This window comes from Fundulus heteroclitus, chromosome 4 (genome assembly GCF_011125445.2).
Source record: "Fundulus heteroclitus isolate FHET01 chromosome 4, MU-UCD_Fhet_4.1, whole genome shotgun sequence".
NCBI lineage: Eukaryota > Metazoa > Chordata > Actinopteri > Cyprinodontiformes > Fundulidae > Fundulus > Fundulus heteroclitus.
The window spans coordinates 3,411,615-3,433,995 of NC_046364.1; the positions used below are offsets into that span (position 1 = coordinate 3,411,615).

The 22,381-nt window shown below is 41.8% G+C and overlaps 1 protein-coding gene across 1 annotated transcript; it reads right to left on the reverse strand.

Annotated features, from left to right (window-relative positions):
- Window positions 1-859: 859 nt before the first annotated feature.
- si:ch211-146m13.3 (junctophilin-3) lies at window positions 860-22,320 on the reverse strand. The gene is made up of 5 exons (XM_012880780.3): window positions 21,023-22,320; window positions 8,679-9,459; window positions 6,280-6,404; window positions 3,100-4,334; window positions 860-2,471 (listed from the first exon to the last, which is right to left on the reverse strand). The coding sequence occupies exons 1-5, from the start codon at window positions 21,402-21,404 to the stop codon at window positions 2,391-2,393; spliced, it is 2,604 nt and encodes an 867-aa protein (XP_012736234.2). The 5' UTR covers window positions 21,405-22,320; the 3' UTR covers window positions 860-2,390.
- Window positions 22,321-22,381: the final 61 nt, after the last annotated feature.

Genomic DNA, 22,381 nt, shown 5'->3' on the forward strand with positions numbered 1-22,381 from the left:
TTTAAAAAACATTTTTTATTTCTTTAGGTCATTGTTGTCGGAGATTAAAATTTATTTGGTGAACTCAAACTCTCCTGGGTCAATGTGAGGTTCTGTGCTTTCTGTGTCTCTGCTCTGTCTTCTCTAACATAGAAAGTACTCCTGGGTCAATGTGAGCTTCTGTGCTTTCTGTGTCTCTGCTCTGTCTTCTCTAAGCCCCAGTGGGTGGAGGCAGATGAGCGTTCACACTGAGCCTGGTTCTGGTTCTGCTGGAGGTTCTCCTCCCTGTTAAAGGGGAGTTTTCCTCTCCACTGTCGCTTCATGCATGCTGAGTATGAGGGATTGCTGCAAAGCCATCAACAATGCAGACGACTGTCCACTGTGGCTCTACGCTCTTTCAGGAGGAGTGAATGCTGCTTGGAGAGACTTGATGCAACCTGCTGGGTTTCCTTAGAGAGGAAACTTTCTCACCAACCTGGAGGATCTGATGGAAGCTGACTTTGGAAAGAGCCTTGAGATGAAATGTTTCATGAATTGGAGCTGTATAAATAAAATTTAATTGAAACATTCAAATAGAATAAAAAAGCAAAAACCAAAGACATCTGTAAGGGTGGAAAGTTGTTGCAGCACTTTAGAGCGATGAAAACCAGCCCGTTGATATTTTAGCTCTTTATGTATCTGAAAAGTATACAAAATGATGTATTTTTGTGTGTTTTTCCCCCAGAATGGGCTTCATGGAAAGGGGTGGTGGGGTGGGGGGGATTGGTTAAGGGTGGAGCAGCATAAATGGGGGCTCGTCCAGGGCTTCATTAACACAAGAACCAGCCCTGACTGCAGAACTGAAGCATAACAGACAGAAACAATAACCACACCAAGCCTGTTCATTTCAAACATTATATTATTTTCTCCACGTTGACTTTGAAACAACCTCATAAACCAAAGAGTAAGAAAGAGCATGCTCGGGCATGCAATGATGTCACAACATGATGATGCCACCGGGTGCGAAGTATAAAACATACAGTAGCAGAAAGTTTGTTCTTCGTATCATTCAGAAACTCGGGGACGTCTCGGTACCCGCTGAGAGGTAAAAGCTAGCGTTTATTTTACACCGCCCTCTGCGCCCCGCCCTGCCCCGCCCCGCCTCGACGGAGGGGGGAGGGGCTCACAGACCGACACCAGATTGAGCAGGCTAAACAAACATGCTGGAAGAAAAATAAATGAATATAGAATTAAAATAAATACATAAAAAACTTACCCGGCCCAGAATGTGTCTGAAAATGACACAATGTGACTGGTCCACAAAGAGGGGGGGGGGGGGGGGCGGCGACGAGAGAGAGACAAAACAGTGCATGCCATTTCAGGATAAAGAGGGCAGGTGGAGGTCAGGGTCAAGTCTCCTCTTAGCCCCGCCCACATTTAGTGTTTTTTTCTTTTTCTTAAATCACGGGTTAGAAATTAACATTTCAGAGGGGAAATGAATAAATACGAGGCACTCAGCATTCTCTCTGTCTTGCAAACTGCAAAAAGTAACAAAGTCGGATAATAATGACACATCGACATATATATTAGAATTAGTGGTTATAACATAACAGTCTCCAGGCTGTACAAAGGGGGGGAAGGGGGGGTGAGGCTGAAACCTCCACGGTTACTTTATGTGTTTTATTCTCTGCGTGCTGATGTGTGTGCGCGTTTGGACGTATGAATGCCACCCATTTATCGGTGAATTTGGCGTGTGCCGGCGTCTGATTCCAGGAATCAAACGCGAATCTGGTCCGATTCTGCGCTGATGGTGGAGGTGACGGATGTGGGGGTGGGGGGTGGGGGGGCGGAAACTGAGTCGATTAAAGGGATAGAAAGAACGCACTTCTTCAAAACCGTACACAGCCTCATGCAATGGTTGTGTGTGTTTGTGTCGGAAGGAAAAGAACAGGATGATGACAGAGCCCTTTAAAATGGATCTACTCTTGCAGCATAGTTTCGTACGTAGCGCATAGTGCCGACGGAGGCTGGGGAGGGGAAAGGGTGACAGGATGGAGAGGGAGCCGTGCTCTGGGTTAGCATGATCCTCATGGTAACCGGGAAACAAGGGTTGCTATATTCTTGTGTAGACTGGCGCCACCTTCTGTCTGTCGGTGATGGACACCCATGCACGCGTGTCCCAATTAAAGCTGCTCTCTGGACTCAAAAAGCTTCTTCCTCCTCGTGTTTGCAAGCTCAAAACAAGCGTCTGAAAAGGAAGGAGGGAACCGAAAAGGGCTTCAACAGAAGGGGGAAAGACCTGTAGCAACGATAGAAAGGCTCTGCTGTGTCCAATCCTTGTGGTCCAACACGCAGGACGTCCGTCTCAGTTAGTAATAATATAATATACTATAGTTATCAATGAGTCTTAGTAGATTATAACTGCATAATGTTTAAATAAAGAAGTGGATGAAAAGAATGGCTACTCCAATATTGAGTAAAATGACCATAACCACCAGAACAGAGCTGGAGCCCTGAAAGACAAGAGAGGAAGGAACAATTAGTTCACATTAATAGAGACATTTAACAAAATATAGATTTTGCCCTGCATTTTTTTTTACAACAACAATATTAATTCAAAAAGTATTTCTGATTCTGATTCTGATTATATCAGGTTTTCCATAAATCCTTGGATGACTGTTATTATTTTATTATATGATTAAATGAACACATAATTCATTGGAATTTGTATTAAATATAAGTTTAAATCAAATTTTATTAATTATTTAAATGCAAAATACAACGTGGAAAAAAGCTGTATGCTTTCTACATTTATTGAAATGTTATGAAATCCAAAATGAAATGAGTAAAAACTTGCATCTGTATGGATCATTTTGACCCTGATTAGAGAAAATTCAAACTTGCAACCAGTTTTGGTTTTTGGATCTCCAGCGCCGGCAGTAAAGAACCAGAGTCCATCTTTTAGATGCATCAATGCCCCAACACACCTGAATAAGCGGTGCCGGCCCTCTGCAGAACCTGATTCAGGTGTGCTGGGGCAGTGGGGCCTCTGAAAGGTGCATCATTCTGGATCACCCAATCGTTACCCTGCAGGGTGTCTGGCTCAGAGATTTGCTACCAACATGGCGGGAGGCGACTCACTGAGTTTGATTTGATGGTGAGATGCTCTCCTTCCTGCTCCAGAGTGATGGGCTGAGATTTTAAGGGAGGGGAGAGGGTGAGGTCCCTGTGCAGCGGCCACTCCTCCACCTCTGGCCCCACATTCAGGTTGTCCAGCATCTGTACAGAGTCTGTGGATCCCTCCCGCACCGGCCGAAGGCCCCGCGATCGCAGACGGTTGTTCTTCGGAGCCGGGGACTCCTGGCCCAGTCCCGCCGTCGTCTGAGAATCCGGACAGTGCAGCCGCATGTCGACCGTGTAGTCGTTCATCCTCTCCTCGTCCTGCTCAGTGAGGCGAGAGTGGGCGGGGCTCCACCTGAGGGTGCTTTCAGCAGTCCACCCCCCAGGCAGGCCGTCCAGCCTTTGGTCGACGACAGCATGCTCAGTCAGCTTGTGGTTGGAGGAGTTGTGCTGCTTCTGATGGTGGTTGGAGTAGACGTGCTCTCGAGCATTGACGCTGGAAGAAATGTGGTCCTTTGCATGGTGATTGGAGGAGATATAATCTCTGGATTTGTGATTGGAAGAAGCATGCTCAGAAGTCTTGTGATTGGATGTGTTGTGTTCAAATGCTTTGTGATTGGATAAAATGTGCACCTGCGGCTTGTAGTTGGAAGAGGCATGCTCACAGGCTTTGTGATTGGCGGAGGAATGATCCCGTGTCTTGTGATTGGAGGACGAGTACTCTCTGGACTTGTGATTGGAGCTGGCATGCTTGGGCGGCTTTTGGTTGGGCAGGGAGTGCTCCCACGCCCTGTAATCCCGGGATTTATGAGTGGGCAAGGGTTTCTCCCGGGGATTGTGATTGGACAGAGGGGCTTGCTCGTGGCCGTTGATTTGGGTCTCCTGCTCTTCGAGCAGAGAGGGCGTGGTCGAGCGGCTGCTGCCTCCTCGCTCCGGATACATGTCGTCAGTCCAACTGTCGGCGGCCGGCCTCTGCAGGTCCATCCCGCGCCCCTCTACCAACACCTGAATTTCAGCCCCGCCCTGATCGTCCACTGCGCTCTGCCGCATGAAGCAGGCGTTCCTGGGGCGGTGGACGTGCTTCTGCGGGCTGCGAGGGGGAGAGGTGGGGACGCTCAGCACGGGGCTCAGATCAGGTGTTATTACAGGCGGCGTGGTGTCAGGAGTGCACAGCTCCGGACTGTCCGTTCCTGTGGAGATGACCTCGTGGTCTTTGTCCTTGGCGTCTTGGTGTTTGAGCGTCTGACATTCGAGCCCTAGGAGAGCGGGAGAGCAGGACCGGTGAATTAATTTGGCAAAGATCCAGAACAAAACCCACAGCGAGAAAGTGTTACAGGCATGCAGGGAAGCAAAGAGGCGGGGAGCTGCAACAAAACGAACCTTATGCTGCTGATCCCCACAGCAAACACTTGGATTTGACATGAACTCACACAACTGAATCCTTCGGTTTTTACTGTTGAACATGTTTACTGGCAGTAAATTCCTCCTCTGATCTGGATTTGTTTTCTCGGGTTTGTTGAATTTTTAATTCAGGAAGATGAAAGCGGCTCCATCAATTATCAACCACTAATTACAACACAGCCGTCCTTACAGGAAAATAACAGGTTTGTTTTTTGTAAAACCAGGAGATCGAAAAAAATCGAAAGTTTTTCACACGTAAAACAAACAGATGCTCCAGCATAAATATGTGCACCCTTAAACTAATATTTTAAGCACATTTTAAAACAATTTCAGCATTCATCTTCTTAAGTTGGAGTTTATCAGAAAGCCACATCTTGACTGGATGAGATCTCTCAGACTGTCTCGTTCCCAGGCCTCTAAAAGTGACTCCATAGATATTCTGTCAGAAATAGTTTTGGACTTGGCTCTTCCTAAACTGTGTTTTTTCTCTAACAAAGTCACTCTTTTGTTTGATTTGACCATAACCTTACAATCTATCTTCATCTTCAGCTGTCTAGAAGATCCCTGAAAGGTTTTGGGTCAAATCTAACTGGTGCACCCAGAGCATGATGCTGCCACCACCATGTTTCACTGTTGGTGTTGTCGTCCTCTGGGGATGTTTGGTTCCATCAGCGCAGATCCCAGTTTTATGAGACATTTAGTCAACCAGGGGTGTTTTATTTTAAGTAAAAGGCTTCTTTCTTTCAACCCTGCTGCTAAGTCCAGACATATGGAGAATGCAAGATATAATGGTGCTATTTAAAATGCAACCAATACAAACCAGACCCCACTGACCTAAATCATTCTTGTCTTTTGGTAAATTTTAAAGAAAACCTCCAGTTTTAGTCATCTCACTATGGTTCCATATTTGCACCAATTATTTATGTTGGTATTCAGTATGCAATGATATGCAATCTTTTTGTCCCCTCCTTTAAACTGATACCTTGACACCTTTGTGTTTTAGATCCTCTGTAACCTCTATGCAAACTATGGCTTTTACTAAAGAATGCAAGACAGCAAATTTGAGGAAAATCCTTCCTCAGATCCACTGGAACTGATTGCAGGTCTGTGCCAAAAAAGACTGAATTTTAAATTTAATTAAAAGGTGACTGAACAAACTGTGAATTTCACTCCTTGTAGACTATCGCTGTGAACTTGCTTCAAACTTCCATACATCTAAGGTGGTGTATCCATGCGACTAAAATGACTGAGCATGCATATTCGTCATATACAACCGATCTTAGTGGCAGGACTATGCTGACATAGCAGTCAGAGTTATAGCCAAATATACATAATTGTGCTCATGTGCATAATAAAGACCTGAATTAAGACTAATTTTCATATATTCAAAATGTTTAGGGTGCACACACTTATGCAAGCAGGGGAGTTTGAGAACCACTGCAAGACATCACAAATCCTGATGATTTAACAAGTGTATGTGGCTGCTGTTTTTATTTTCACTTTATGCATATATATTTAAATACTTGACAATGCCACCCCAAAAGTAAGGGCTGCCGAGTTATTTTTATATTCTCACACAGGCGTTTATCTGATTCTTCAGGTTTACTAATTCTTTATGCATGAAGTTTTTTTTGTTTCCCAATAAAAGGTTGCAGTAAAAATGCTCAAATCCACACTGTTAAGTGTGAACTCATGTTAGATCGTTGCACATTTCTAGAGCCGAGAAACCTTAGCTGTAACAGAACACAGTGTTTAAGGAATGAAGGAACCAGACAGCTGGCATGCATGCTGGCTTCTCACCGTTGCCGTATATATGAAAGGAGGGCGAGAGCTCTTTGGCAGTTATCCGGGCCAGTCGGCACTCCTCCATCGCTTTCTGTGCCACCCTTTCAGCAGCCTCCGCCTTCCCACGGGCGTGGCTCATCCTGAACCAGACAGGCAGACACAGTCAGAAAGGTCAACACTTTTAACGCCATCACTTCTGTATTCAGACTTTGTGTTGCCTTTATTAATGAGAAGCTTTTTGGACTAATATTTTTCCAGGCTTTCTTAATATTGTTTCTCTCCCAGTTTCTCTTTGAACACAGGTTGTTTTTTAATAATTTTCCCAGTCCAAACCATTTTAGCGTAACAACACCTCTAACTCAATGATATTTGGAACTTTTTAAATAGTAGCTTGTGACAAGGAGAAAATTTGCTTTGTTTTTATGAGTACACTTTATAAAAATGGCAAATATAAGAGAGCCACAGGGACACAATATATCTATTTACCACGTTAAAGTGTATTTTTGGTCCTGTGTAACCTGTGGTCCTGTGGCTTGGTGGGTTGAGTAGTCGTCTGGCAATCTGAGGGTTGTGGGTTCGATTCCAGCTTCCCCCTGCCACATGTCGATGTGCCCCTGGGCAAGGCACTTAACCCCAAGTTGCCTACCGAGCTGCGTCTCGGTGTATAAATGTGTGTGCGTTAGTGAGAGCGACTGGGTGAATGTGGCTATAGTGTACAGCGCTTTGGGTGGTCAACATGACTGGAAAAGCGCTATATATGTTCAGTCCATTTACCATTTAATAGGCTAACAGTAACAAAAGTGATGCCATTTTAAAAGGATTACCAGCCATGTTGTTGGCTTTATGTATATACTGTAGTTATAACAGCTGTTATTCCTCTATTTGATGCTTTTGAATCATTTATACAGCTGGAGTATTAAACATGTCAATGCTTCTTTGACCTTTTGGCATGAGATTCACAGTAGATGTCGGTAACCGCCATCTAGTGAATCAGAATCAGCTTTTTCTTCAACAAGATATTTGACTTTGGTTCCACTTGGCTCTCAATAAAGGCATTTTAAAGACACTATATACAAAAATGGTAAATAGAAGTATTTGTCTTGATTTGTTCACATTTTAGCAAAAGACAATTGCATTGGTGCAAATAAGCATATTGATCTGGGCGCTGACCAAGGGAAGAAACTCTATGGTGGCTGGCTTTAGCAACTAGTGCTCTGTAGTACCAACCTGAAGGTCAATGTATAAACAGTAAATAATGATTAAATAATGATAAAAGTGACAATAGAAATGTTTAAAAATTCATCACACTCTTTATGGCTATGAATTCATTACAACCAGAGCCCCTGCTGTTAAAAGTACCATCTCATTTATAGATAGACTTCATCAAAGTACCAGTTACATTACATTAATTGAATTGAAACTGAATTAGGTTGTCTAACAGCCTAGGATAATTGCTATCAATGACACATAAAAACATTTAGACATTTGCTGAAGATCTTTTATGCATATGCACTGCACAATACTCCACTGGTGAAGGAAAAGTAACGTTGAAGCCTATTTTAGGTTTGCTGCAGACAGCTAATTAGGACAGCCAATTAAATCCTGGAAATTGATCTCTTTGGATGTCATCCCACTCATCATATTGAGGTGTTTTTTATTATAGTACACTGGATGGCAAGAAGCCTGATGTTGAAACAAGAGTGCAAGACAATAGAGTCACACACCATAGAAATAGAAATCATAAAAATCTCTAGATTGTCTAGAAAAGCCCCCTGAACATTCAAGATCTGAAGGTAGTTTGAGTTGAAAAATGGATAAAAATCACAACTCACCAATGCATGAGACTAGCTTCTCCATATGGGAGACATGTGCCTTACGAATTTAAACATTTCTACTAAGTATTTGATATATTTTGGTGAGGTTCTTCCCTATGTCATTCCACTTTAATTTCCTTTTTTACATATAAGCCCTTTATAAACTGATTTGAGTTAGTTTATCTGAAAGTATGCATTACTTTGGTTCCAGACTGCATAATATCATGAAAACATACATGCATCCAAACAGTCCTTTGCGACTGTGAGGTTGATTAAATTGACATTACTATGATTATTGCAATTTGATATTTTGTGCAGCTTTACTTGAATTTAATGCCCTGTAAATTATATATTTAAAAAAACTTATTTCCCCCGCTGTGCAGTGCATTCCCCACCTCAAACAAGAATATTTGTCATAAAAGGATCAGGTGCTGGGCTCAAAGGCAGTAAAAAAAAGCTTTGGAAAGACTATCAGAAAGCCTGGAAAACTACTGATCGAGACCACCTCAAGAGATGACATGAATGTCTGGCAGCTTGGGAAGAATGTTTCTGCAATTTTCTCTGCTGTTTTGGGATATTTAGGGTTATGGACCACCTTACCGTGACATTGCAATCTCTGCTTTCTGCTTGGCGATGTCTGCAGCCTTCTCTGCAGCCTCGACAGCTCGGTCCACCTTCTCTCTGATCTTACTGGCCCTCAGAGGGATCAGGTTTTTACGTTTGCCGCTCACCAGCATGTTCTGCTTGTACTTCCCTTCCTCCTTGGTGCCGTCGGGGAAGGTGGTGCATCCATACCCGTGCCTCTTGTTGCCTGCCCACTCTCCTGCATAGTGCAGCCCGTCGGAGCGCCGGCTCACCCCCCAGCCAGCCCTCTGATCGCTCCTCCATTCTCCGGCATACATTTCAGTCACAGTGGCGTCCACCGGAGCACCCTGCTCACTCTCGCTGGCGTTGGAGTGGATGTCAGAGGCGGCAGAGCTGACGGTGCTCATGCCGGCCTCGCTACAGAAGGAGCTCTGCTTGCTGAGCTGGCTGGCCAGGGAGCTTTTGGACTCGGAGCGCCGAAGCTTCAGTCCACTGAGGATGGACTGCCTGAACCGACCTTTCCTCTTCCTCTGCCGGTCTGCTTCACTAGGAGCCATCAGAGCAAACCCGCCTCGACCCACTGGACTCCCCGCCAGCCCAGCGACCACCCCGTCCGTGGGCGTGGTGGCGACCCCGTCCTCCAGTGCAGCCGGAGGCCCGTGGCTGTGCTCGGAGCGCAGGGAGTTTATGGATGTTCTGAGAGGGAAGAAGATGACGGCCGCCATGCCGTACGGGACGCTCTGCCGTACGCCGTACCCATGACGCATCCCGGCCAGCCACTGGCCCTGATAGGTCCCTGAGAGACAGACAGACATCAGATTTAAACTACGATTCAATCTCGGCGTTATCGGGATGGCGATATTGTCTGGATGATGATATGAGTGACGATAGAGAAACTACAAATTTTGTTCGTTTAAATCATAACCCAACTACTGCTAATTAGTCAACGTAACTGGGATTTTCTTTCAGCAGCATAAAAAAAAAAAAAAAATCACAGTTTAATCTGTTTTTGACGGAAGGTGGTAAAACCTGAAAAGAATTAGCCTATTGTGTCTTTATACTGAGTTTTCTCACTTTTTGTCTCCTGTTTGTTTTTGTTTTCTCGGTACAAACTCACAGATATCACAAATTATTTTGCATCCAGGTATGTGGGTCATTTATTTATAAACTGCATATTAGTGCCAAAGGAATTAGTATTTTAATATGTGTATACCTCAGTTAACTTTTGTTTAAAAATGTTTAAAAAACCAACAAAACAACCCCATTCATCTACTTGGCATCAACTACAATACCCCAGATAACAGTTTAATTGAAACGGGACACTCAATACACCCATTATGCTAAACCAGTAAGGTTATTTTGTTTTTACGGATACAAAACCACAGGATTCATTTATGAGTTACGTGGAACCGACCACAGAGCTGTTGTAGGACATCTGACTACTACTGCTGTTTCCACATCGACAGGTTATGCTGCAGATTGTAGAAGATGATGGTAGTATACTATGTAGAGATGCAATCAATTGAAGTTAAAATGTAAGATCTTGTAAAATTATGACAAAGTGACTGTACAAATATTCTGTTGTAACTTGTAGTTATTGTCATTTCTAGCCAGTCAGATGTATTGGTTTCCAACTCTACAGGTCAAAAGTCTTCAACCCTTTCCAGTTATTCAGGTACAGAAGACACAGTAACTGGAAGGGCTGTCATTAAAAAACAATCAAATAAAATCCAGCAAAGACCCGACGCAGGTTCTGATCAATACATGATCTGTCAGTTTATCACCTTCTGTACGCCAAAGAGACAAATAATTTCTGAGCTGTTTCAAATCTGTCTGCACAACCCTGGCAGGCGTTTATTTATTTAGGTCATATTAAAGTCGCTGAGTAAAATAAAAACATTAAAGTCATGTAAAAATGGTCGAGTGTATTGAAGTGGTTTGTATTCTGAAACTTTTGAACCTCCTGTTGGCACTTCTTTTTGTTTATTTTTATTTTTTCTGGTGACTAATTTAACAGCATTTTGTCTGTTTTTTGTGTTGGGTTTCCTGACAGATTTCTCTGTTTTCTGGACTTTTGATCAATGAAGAAATATTAACTACTGTATAATCATGATATTACTATCACAGAATTTATCAGTGCTTTGGGTTAAAAACACAAAAAGCTTAACTCTGAGTCAACTGTAGCTCATGCTTTAAGCATTTAAAAGCTGAAAGAAATGCTCAGCCTGCAGCATTTGCAGGTTTCTAACAGCGCCCCCTCATGGGGGTCTGAGGGAAAATAACTCGGAAAATATGTGTGAAAGATGTTCAACAACCAGCGTTTATCCTTCTTTGTGTGATGTTTGCGCCAACGCCTGTTGTAGGAATGTTTGAGATGCTGCCAGCTGAAGCACATCAGCCCAGATTTAAAAGTGAGAATAAGAGAAAGCCTAAAAATAACACCGGTTGGGAGATGTGCTAAAAACGAGGGCAATGATCTCAACACCTGAAAAGAAAGGAGACAAAGAATGTGTTTCTGTCATCCTGCACCCCATCAACCCCTGCCCTCCTGTCTCCAGGTGACTTTCTCTTCTCTTCAAATCCTGCTGGTGGTCAGACGGTCTTCACCTTCCAAGGTTTTGATGTTTCTGGACAGGAAACTGGTGTTAGACTTTCCGCCTGTCAGTTGTACTTACAGAGGAGCCCTGCAGCTGTGGTTCCTGCTGACGAAGCTGCGGTTCGTTTTATCAGACTCGTTTCAGCATCTGTCGCCTCTCCCTTCGTGAACTCGCCGGCTGTGACTTCAGCTCGGCCTGACTCAGAGCTAAAAGCAATCAATCAGGCGAGCTGACTGAAACCAGACCTGATTGGATGAGTATTTTTGATCAACTGCTCGTAAGCTTGTTTAAATTTCTAACTCAGCAAAAAAGAAGTGGGAATTTTATTTTCAGTTTTTGATGTTTTCTGCTCCATATTTTATATTTAGTTCGTCATTTTAGATCAATTTCATGCAGATAATCCATTTTCCTCCCACTGAACTCCAAACTTTAATCTTCCAGGTTGCATTTCAAACCTACAAAGCCAGGCTGTGTCCCAGATCCAATAATGTGAGCGGTGCAGATGCACAACAGCAACCACCATCGCCACATGCTTCTTCAGGATGGGGGTTCACTGCTAAGTCTTGTTCTGATGCAATCTAGACCTGTTTTTCGTTAATAATCAAACTAAACTGGAGTATAGATGCATGGATTTGAACTCGGATAATTTTAATGAATCAATGCATCATGTTAATGCATTTCCCAAAATGTGCATCAACAAGATGTTTGTTGAGAAAAAAATGTTTTTAATGATTGCCATTAGTGTTTTTTGTCCCAGTATGTCAGTATTTAACCCCAGCGATGCTCTACAAACAGCTACATCCTGCAGTGGACAGATGTTTACAGTTTACAGTTGAATCCATGACTGTCTGAGGAAATGTCTGCTCACTGATTCTGGGTCACCATTAAAGGTTAATTCCTCCTGATTAGGCCAAGTCCACCCCTTGTAAAAATGTCATGATCATTTATCCATGTGTTTTAAAGCAATTGTTTTCTCTGTGATTACTTTTGATAAATGTTTGCCACGTTTCCTCTGGATGCCCATTCCTGCCCCTGATGAAGAGAGTATTATGAGTTTAAGTCAGAACTATGAGAACATCAGATACAGAGTCATTTACTATGATGTTTAAAGTGATTTTAAATTTCCTAATTATACTTTTGAAACAAGGTGTTGAAAAAAAAACAAGGTTTTAAAACCAGGTCAGATTGCTGACCTTTTAAAGTTACATTTGAAAATGTTTCTTTTTATGTAACACTTTAAGTGTTACGTTTTTATTTTTAAAACCAAGCTTAAAAGTTTTTGTTATTTTAATGTAGTTTCCTGAATATCCTGTAAAACACTTATAAATGTTTCCTGCTTTTAAAAGAGTAGAAAAGTAAAATAATCTGATTTAAAAAGGAAATTAAAATATCACTTTTGAGATAAAAATTATCATGTTGACTTTCCAAGTCATAAGTGTAAGATTCAAAGTCGTAAGTATGAGTTTCCAAATGACAACTTTTATTCAAAAATCTGAATGTTGACTTTCAGACTGAATTTTGATTTTATATTCTGAACTTTGAAATCCCAAGTCCGAATTTTGACTTCTAAAGTGATACTGTTGACTTACAAACTCAGAATTATGAGATTCAGTCATAATAATTTTGACTCATAGTCTCATTATTAAAATCTCATAAAAAATATTTTAAAAGTCCAATCTGTGTCTTTGGATCTTAAAGTTTAAACAGTGAAAGTTATAACCTTATGTCTCATTGTTATGATTTCAAAACTCAAGTATTTACTGTCTGTATTATTATTATTATTATTATTATTATTATTATTATTATTATTGTCTTTAAAGCAGCAGGCAAGTGGTTTATGTAGTCTCTTTGGGCCTAGACCATGTGTGTGTATGTGCATGTATAACTATTGTTGTGAGGACCAAAACTGACAGTAGACCAACGTTGTGTGGACAGATTGGCATTGTGAGGACATTTTGCACAAAGTCCACACAATGCAACTACAGCTAATGCTTAGGTTTATGGTTAAGTTGTAAATTGAGTTTAGGTTAAGTTCAGGGTGAGGAATGTATTCGTGACCTTAGGTTTAGGGTGGGGTTAGATTGAGGGTTAGGGCATAGAAAGCAATATAAAATGAGTGGAAGTCGATGGAAGGTCCTCACAACTATATATATGCCAACATGTGTGTGTTCTTGTACCTGCAGCTAAGTGATAAATGTTTTGCCCATTTTACTATAAAAGTGAGGACGTTAATGCAAAGTGAAGACCTTTTTTTGGCCCTCACTTTTTTCTGGGTCATGGGTTAGATTTAGGACTAAGGTGTCAGGTAGGTTTAGGTTAGATTTAGGGTCAGAGTTAGGCCATAGAAAGGGATGAAAATGAACGGAAGTCAAGGTACGGTCCTCAGTAAGTATTTAAAACAAGGATGTATGTGTGTGTGTGTGTATGTGTGTGTGTGCGCCTGTTTGTGCTGCTGAATGATGACAATTATTTTGTATTTTACCAGCAAAGTGAAGACTGTGTGTTGTAAAATTAAGACATTTTCCTGGTCCTTCTTTTTGCTCTTTGCTCGGGGTTAGGTTTAGGACTAAGGTGTGAATTGAATTCAGGGTTAGGATTAATTATGTACTGGCAAGGGTTAGGTTTTGGGCCAGAGTCAGGGTTAGGCCATAGAAAAGGTTGAAAATGAATGGAAATCAATGGAAATAAATTAGAGTCAATGCAAAGTACTCACAACATACAGTAAGCCAAGAATATGGCTTGTGTGTGTGTGTGTGTGTGTGTGTGTGTGTGTGTGTGTGTGCACTTGTTTATGTGGCCTATTTAGGACCCTTTCTTTACCAACCCTCTGAAGACCCAGAACACCTTATGGGGACCAAAGCCTGGTTTTAATTTGGCAGACCTCCTTTTTTAGGCTTTAAAAAACAGGATCTGAAATCATCCACATTGGATCCTCTGGTAATATTTAAACTCATTTTAGGTAGAGAAATCTTCCTATGAAACCTGCCCTTGTTTTTAGATTACATTTTACTAACTTAATTAGAGTTGAATGGTTTAATCATTTGTATTGTTGCTGTCTTTGTAACTTTCTTGTTGTTTTTTTTTGTTTTATTAACACAAGTCTCAAGTAAGTGAGATCTTGGATCTTAATCAGACAGGATTAAATAAAATATAGCTCTGATTCTTTCACTACATCCATGTTTCCATGCAGAGGAAGGGGGGGAGCGTGTTATTGAATGTGCTGTTTCCACATTAAAGAAGACCAACCAGCTGCCAGAACATCAGCTAGGTATTAGAGCAGCTTCGACTGTCGTTTTAATGCTAGGATTGGGTACGTTTTCGCTTTCCCTTTTGCAGCAGTTCGTTAATTGATACCGACACAGCAGAAAGAGCCTACATTGGGTGAAAATTACGTGTTCTAAACTTGCTGTAAAAGGAAAAGCGGAAGGTGAAAATCAATTCAAAGACAACCACACACAATGATTTTCACTCATTCTCCCGATGTGCCTAATTTGCCAGGGGACCACCGCTGTGGTAAAGACTTCCAATTAGAGTATAGAGATTACAAAAAGACATTTCCTCAAAATTCTGAGTTAAGAATAATAAAAATAAATGCAAGAAGATTATCTGCCAGCAGGACTCATGATGCATGCATAACACAACAGAAAGCAAGAAAGTGCTCCTTCAGAGTGAGAAGAAATGTAATTTACTGTTGGTTTTCCTTTGCATTTTGATTCCTGAGGTCAGAGACTACAGCACAATGACGAATTATACTTGAACTTAAATCCTGCTGGACTTTTAAGTCTGGTTGGTCCGGTCCAAAGTCCTTCGTTTGCTTTTTTCCTCCAATGAAAGCATCATGAAATTATTATTCTGTGAATAAATGACCAAACTTTTGTTCACTGTGCTATTCACTCACACACTGTCCTGTTTTATTGTCATCTGACATGTCTCTTTGCATCTCCTTTGAGGGACATTGGCGCCTGAGCATCTAAAGCTGCCAGGGTGTGACTTTGGTCGACAGGTACGATGAATTAATCTGGATGAAAAATGATTAAAAAAAAAGTGCTTATTGGCCACAGTGGCATAGAGCTGTGGCCTGGGGAGAATCTTTAAGTAACCAATTAGAGACTAGCATGAAGTCACGTGGAAGCCAAAAGTATGACGTTAAACATACTGACTTATTTTTCCGGCTCCCCACAGCATATTAAAAGGTAAAATATTGAAATTAGGAGGCCTATAAAGAAAAACACTCAAATAAAGACAAAATGGAACAGGAATGATGACAAATCAAAAGTCAGACATATTTTGAAGAACAGATAGAGAACTGATATTATGTGATGATTACTTTTTATATTTTATTCAGGTTCATTGTATCCACAATTTCTTCCTGCAATTTTTAACAAGCCACCACTGCTCAAATGTCTTGGTGGCCCTTTAATCTGTTCGAGTACCCCTGGTTCAGGGGTATGGTGCAAACTAAGTTTTGGTTAAAGTTTGGGTCAGGTGTGTACTGTTCGTGATTAGGGTTAGGGTTAGGTGTTTGGTATAAATGCAGCTAGGAAGTCAAATCAAAAGTCCTTACATGGATAAAAATGTAATGTGTGCATGTGTGGACTGAATGAAGAAAACCTGCACATTTACTGGGTTGTTGTAAATGTGTCAGGTCGTGCGTGCTACATTCGCCTGTCGGAGGTCTTCCACGTGAGCGGAAGCGAGGAGGCGTGACGCAGTTGTTTTTAAACCTGCAGTTAAGGTGAAAACAACCATGAATTCTCACAAGAAGAAAACAAAGACTCCTTCTGACCCTGTCTGGACAATCCGGGTCATCTCACACGGTTGTGAAGCGCCTCAAGCTACAACCCCCCAGAGACCGGGACAAAATGAGGCAAGACGCAGGATTGGCGGCAGCAGCGGGCCAATCAGAGAGCAGCAGAGTGGCGAACTGGTCTCCAGTGATACGCTGACACGCTGTCTCATTGTTACTATGATGACTTTGGGTTGAGGGGTGAGACAGGGGTGACGGTGTGTTGTTAAAAGTCTAAACTGGAACGATGACAGGAGATTTCTAATATTAGACACATGTCCTTGTTTTCTTGTTTTCTGATAATCTGAGACTCGCTGTGAAAAAAACAACCTTGAATTATCTGCATCTGATTATATTTTTTAATTTTCTGTTTGACTATTTGCTTTTGTATTAATTTCCCATCTCTGTCACCATTTGTTTTTCTTCTTGTTGTTTAAGTTGCCAATGCTTTCCCTTTTTCTGGGTCTGTTTCATAATTTTTGTGTTTTGGTACCTTTTATTGATTTTAAAAAGTAAATGTGCATATTTTTGTGCTGCACTAAATCTTGGAGTGGCGCATCAAAACCAAAAGCCAGGAGAGAATTTAGGTGTTTTGTTATGGAGGACAAAAACAAACAACTGACTAGCTAAGTAGCATAATGATTCTCCAATCTGTTTGTGTTTTTTTTTTCCTTTTTATTTCTGTCTGATACCGATTTCTGGTTTTCTTTGAGGTCTGACCTGCCGATTCTACTTTTGGTCAATTCCATTTTTTCCCAAAGCATGAAAAACATAAATGTGCTGAAGCATCTTTACGAGAGGTAAGAGTTTTGAATCCAACAGAAGAGGAAGGAATTACAGACTATTAATAAATCCTTGAACCTCTACTTATTTGGGGGCAGTGAGCGTTTTCAGTCTAAGCTGCCACTGCAACCTAGACAGGCTCACTCACATGATGTTTTTAAATCTCTTAAAACACATTATTTATCCTTGGCTTTTCACTCAGTTTTTATTATACTTTTTATGATTTTTGTTTATTTTATAATTTTTTTATCCATTTTTATTATTCTGATGAACTGGTATTTCTGTATATTATTCGTTTTTATCGGTGTACAGCCCTTTGGTCAACTGTATTGTTTTTAAAGTGCTTTATAAATAAAGTTGTATTGTGTTGTCTATCTGATTTTATTAAATTTTAAAAGAAGTGGATCAATGAACATCCTATTTGTCTTTTTTTTTGCTGTTATTTTAATTTTGTTTATTTTTTTGCTGTTTTTTTCAAGGCTGGAGTTCTTCGTTTTGATACTTTTAATGTAAAAGGGGAACATTAGTTGTTTTCGTATTTGACCTGTTGGTCACTGATCATAGCCAGTCAAGGAAAATTAGCCAATTCTGATTCATCACTGCATCTCTTTTTTTCATGGCTGCTTCTCTAATATGAATAAATATGTATTGTAACTTGATGACTTATCGTCCCTTAGAAAGTAGGTTCTAATGTATCAAAAAGGTTTCTAAGAAATCCAATAAATTATTAAGATTTTTAATCAGACCAAAGTTCTGCTGCAGAGAAGAATTGAAGCACTAACCCTCTGGAAAATCAGTCCTAGCTTTTGCTTTTCTGGACGCCCCTTACGACACGGTCTTGAGGCACACCTGCTGCTGATTGCAGGCCTTGGACTTGTGGGACCCCTGATTCTGATTCTGGTCGGGCTCTTCTGTAATCTATCAGCGCGCGTGGACGTGACCTACATGTTATTTATGTATCCTGCTTTGGAGATGTGTTACAGCAGCAGCAGCAGCAAAGTAAGCAAGTCGCTCCACTTTCAGCCTGAGAGTCGGTTTGTGGAAACGTTTGTTTGGTTTTTTGATTAAAATATGGCTTTTTTTTTATTCTTTTTGTGTTGCCTTGGTGTAAGGAAAAAAGCAATTTTTATGTACAGAGGGACAAAACTGTCAAACCCCATTAAATAAATAGATTAATATTTATTTTACATCGTAGCTTTAAAAAATGCAAAGAAATGAATTAGATGATAAATAGAGATAATAATCTATGAAATGTCTGGATGAATAGTGGCATACAAAAATCAAGTACATTTTTAATTTATTACATCCAATTTGATGCTTTTAATGTCTTCAGTTCCTTTGCAGCAATGTGCCATAAAATAATTTGTCTGAACGATTAAGCTGTCAATTTACAGCCAGTGATCTTCAACCATAGCAGCACCAGCCCTCCCACTAGGAGCCCACCATATGCTCAAGATATAAAAGTGACATAAATCAATACATAAATCACAGAATTATTGCTTTAATTTGTCAGTAAATGAAGTGATTTAGACTTGGAAATAAATACATAATTTACTATGTCTGGTTTTTGTGACATGCAATGTCTCCACACAGCTTAGTGCATCTTTTTAAAGACAAATAAATGCAATAGCCTTCCTTTAGCCAGCTGTCTGGCAGTGCACAGCAAGAGGTTGGGACGAGAGGCGCTGTTTTACCTTGTGCTTCACACAAAAGGAAAACTTATTTGGTTACTCTGGCCTATTTATTAATAAAGGCATCGACCTAAAGCCTGTTTAATTTGTTTTTAAAATGACATGAAATTGAGGGTCCTGACATAAATCTGCATGATGCTTTGAGAATTTAGCTTTGCCATTTGATTTTATTGTATTTTTTTGTGGGTTTGTTGCTCTTGGTGTTCCATATTCACTTCGTTCATTGGTTTTAACCTTCCTGATGGTTGTGTTCTGTGTTTTTCATGCATTTATATTCAGATTCGAGTTTCAGTCCTTGGTTGCTGTTTTTCTCTGTAGATCACAGTACCTGTTTTATTTATATTAAAAAAAAACTCTCTTGTCTTTATGTCTGTCTCCTTTTACCTCCTGGAAAAGGGTTTGTCTGATTCGTTCTCAGGATGGGTTGAGTTCGGTTTCTGGTTTCAGCTCTTTCCCACTGGACGGAGGTTCATGGTCCTGAAATGTCTAACTCTCCTGTGTGCTTTAATTTGAGGACTCTTCAGCGCTGCTATATTTAATGGTTTCGGTTACCCTGACATCTGGTTCCCGGGGTAACATTAAACCTTGTTTTGCACATGCTGATGGTTTCTCTTTGTATTCTGTTTATCATTCAGGTTCCTGGTCGCCATCGGGTAATGGCATCACCTGCTTCCTGTCATGTAATCACCCCTCCCTGCAGGTACATCCTCCCTTCTCTGTTCAGCTCTAAAGCCGGCTTCACACTGACTGCGTTCAGCTTCTGCTCCACCATCCAGCCGGCAATCCACACTGGACTCGTGTTGAATCCGTTCATGCAACCAGACAGCCTCTTATTCTGAAATGTTCTGGGTGCGTTTTTTTTACTCTTCCTGTGTCTGACTTCCTGTCTGGCTCATCAGGTTTTTAGAAATTTACACTTTTTGCTTCGTTAAAAAGTTGACGGAGGAGGGTTGCCCGTCATGCCGCATCGACTAGAATGTCTTCTATTTGCAACGAATAGAAAAAACGCACTGATGACGGAGTCAGTGTGAATGAGGGGTCGGTCACATCATTCAGTCCAACACGGTTTAAGCTCTGACTAGATGTTGTTTTAATCATAAGCCTATCATCATGCTATTCCCCGCTTGATTTATTTCTAAGTTATTTAATTAACCTGGATTCTGTTTTTGTAAGTATTTTTGATCTTCTCCAGTTTTTTAAACATAGATTATTTTAACCCATCCTGTCTCAAAATGAAATTGGTGGAACGTACGTCAAAGAAAATTATAATCACTGCTTTAAACAGCAGGATTGGAAGGATGAGAGATTTCAGCAGCTTTGATAGAGTAATTTTTAAAAAAAAACCTGCTGCATACCTTCATACCAGCAACAATGTATGTACGAATGTGTTATTATAACAAAAGATTATGAAATGGCTGAATTTGTCCTTTTTTTGCAGATGAAAACCATCATTCATGCATCTGACCAGCAGTGTGCAGCAACAAGTGGGGCTGGGGAGGCAATGCTTTACTCTGTGCTGCACACAGCCAGGGAAAACAAACGTTACCCATTATAAGGATTTTAAGCCACATATTTAACCAACAGCATAAATTAATAAAAAATTATCGGCCGTAAATCTGAGTTTATTTCCTCCTGAGTTATAACTAAGAACTCCAACCATTTTAAGCCAAACAGTGTGTGATTTGAGACACTGTTTTGGAGTTTTATAAAAAATCAGAGGAAGGCGTGGGACACTTGGTGTGCAAATACAAACAAACAATCTTGTAATTCTTAGGATAATTCTTGTAATCCTTAAATGTTTTGAACTTTGAATTCTTACACGTTTTGTTAAAACGTGCAAAAAAATCTGTCAAAATAATAATAATTAAAAAAAAGTTAAATTTGTGCCTGCCAGGAAAATCCTGGTCAGTATGTTTCCTTTTATTATTTTTCGTTTTCTGTGTTATTTCACCTTGCAAAGTAAATTTAAATTTATAGTCATAAAATTGTCTATAATGAAGGAGAAACTTGATTGGTGCTTCTTTATTTGTTTCTATGATTAGTTTTCCCTCGTTTTTGTGTCTCAATCCTTAAAAACTAATGGAATTGGACAAAAATGGAAAATAGGTGTCGGCCTGAAATACATTATTCAATCTACTTTATTTTTTTGTCTTCTGAGTATTTATATGTATATTTGATAGTCCTTGTAAAACAATTTGGAATTGGTGAAAACCCTAACCTTGGTAAAGTGGTATTGATCGGTGCTTTTCTGAATTTTTTTCCCCTCTCATGTGTCATCATGCTTTGGGGGGAAATGGAATCTTTATTTACATTACAGATTTCTTCTCCGCGCATCAGTTCCTAAATTAAATCATTATAATAAGTGAGAGCTGGATAACCAGGACGGGTCTGAGCGCTGATCTGAACCCCAGGAACGGTGCGGTGGGGACGGTTGCACCTTGTCCAGCCATGCCCATAACGAGGCTCTGAGGTGTGACTGGAGCTCAGTGTGAGCCCCCTTACCTCCATCAGAGTAGGTCTCCGTGCCGTATCCGTCCTGCAGCCCGTTGCTCCACGTCCCCTCGTAGCGGGCCCCGCTGGCCGTGCTCTCCAGCTGCCCGTAGCGGCCCTTGAAGCCCTGGGTCCACTCCCCTCTGTACTCCCAGCGGCCTTTGCTCTCCACGCCGATGCCGTGCCGCTTCCCCTGCGCCCAGGTGCCCTGGTAGTTGTTGCCGCTGGGCCACGTGTACACGCCCAGGACCTCGAAGCCGTGGCTCCAGGCCCCCGCGTACTCGCCCTGACCCTGGGGCCCCGTGCAGACCCCCCGGCCGTGGGCCTTGCCCTGCTCCCACCCCCCGCAGTACGACCCCCCATCATCAAAGTCAAACCTGCCTCCAGTGGACATGCATGAAACAGGTTTAGGCAAAATCCTTAGAATGTGAAGAAAAGTTAAAGCGGAGCTTCACTCAGAGGGAGCACGGAGGGAGGAGGCCTTGTTTGGATCGGGTAGCAGGAGGTGCAGGGCCTCGCCTCGCCTCCTTTCAGTTCAGGATGTAAAACACCAGGTGCTCCTTCTAAAAAAAACAGCAGGAGTGAAACAGAGAAGCAATCCACGCCTCGGCGGTGGCTCTGGAGAGACGCCTCTTCCCCCTGGGCTCCCAGTGCCTCTCCTCCTCCTCCTCCTCCTCCACTTCCTCCTCCACCTTCCTGCTCCTCAGCCGAGTCACTCCAGACAAGCGAGGCCTAGGCTTTTCCAGCAGTCCCGCAGGCCCACCGATCACCAGCAGCAAACCCAGCTCACCTCACTCCGACATTAGAGCATCCTCTCATCCCTGCCGCACCGAGCCGGATACAGGACGGGGATGCTGCCGCTGCGCTGGTGCGCCATTAAACCAACCCACCGACACACAGAGAGAGAGAGAGAGAGAGAAAAGGAGGCGAAACGGAGGATGTAGCTCTTCGCTCTGGCCTGGAAACTAGCGATCCCGTCTCAGAGACGCTCATCCATCACCACGCAAACAGACCCAGCCTGTGAAAACCTTCCCCGGCGCTCCTCTTCCTCTTCCTCCCTCTCTCCTCTCCTCCGCTCAGCTTCGGATGGATGTCGAGGATGAGGATGCAGGTGCAGCGGTTGTTCCTCTCCTTCCCTCGTTGTCGTCTCTGTGCCAGAGTTTTTTTTCACCCCCCACCCAAAATCTGGAATGTTGTTGCAAAATACCCAACAAGTCATCCAAACCCCCCCCGCTGTTTTTTTTTTTTTAGGCCTTGCTGTCGCTGCCTCTGTAAAATCTGCTCATTACAGGACTGTTCCACCCCAGCCGATACCCCTCCCCCACCAACACACACCGACACACACACTCCTTCTGGTGCCTCTTAAAGAGA

What these genes read in the sequence shown, in the direction of transcription:
- si:ch211-146m13.3 (XM_012880780.3), bottom strand. Translation starts at nt 21,404, where the DNA reads ATGTCCACTGGAGGCAGGTTTGACTTTGATGATGGGGGGTCGTACTGC. An exon ending in GGAGACCTACTCTGATGGAG is followed by an intron (nt 9,460 to 21,022) that starts GTAAGGGGGCTC and finishes TCTGTCTCTCAG; the next exon opens with GGACCTATCAGGGCCAGTGG. An exon ending in CTTTCATATATACGGCAACG is followed by an intron (nt 4,335 to 6,279) that starts GTGAGAAGCCAG and finishes CCGCTCTCCTAG; the next exon opens with GGCTCGAATGTCAGACGCTC.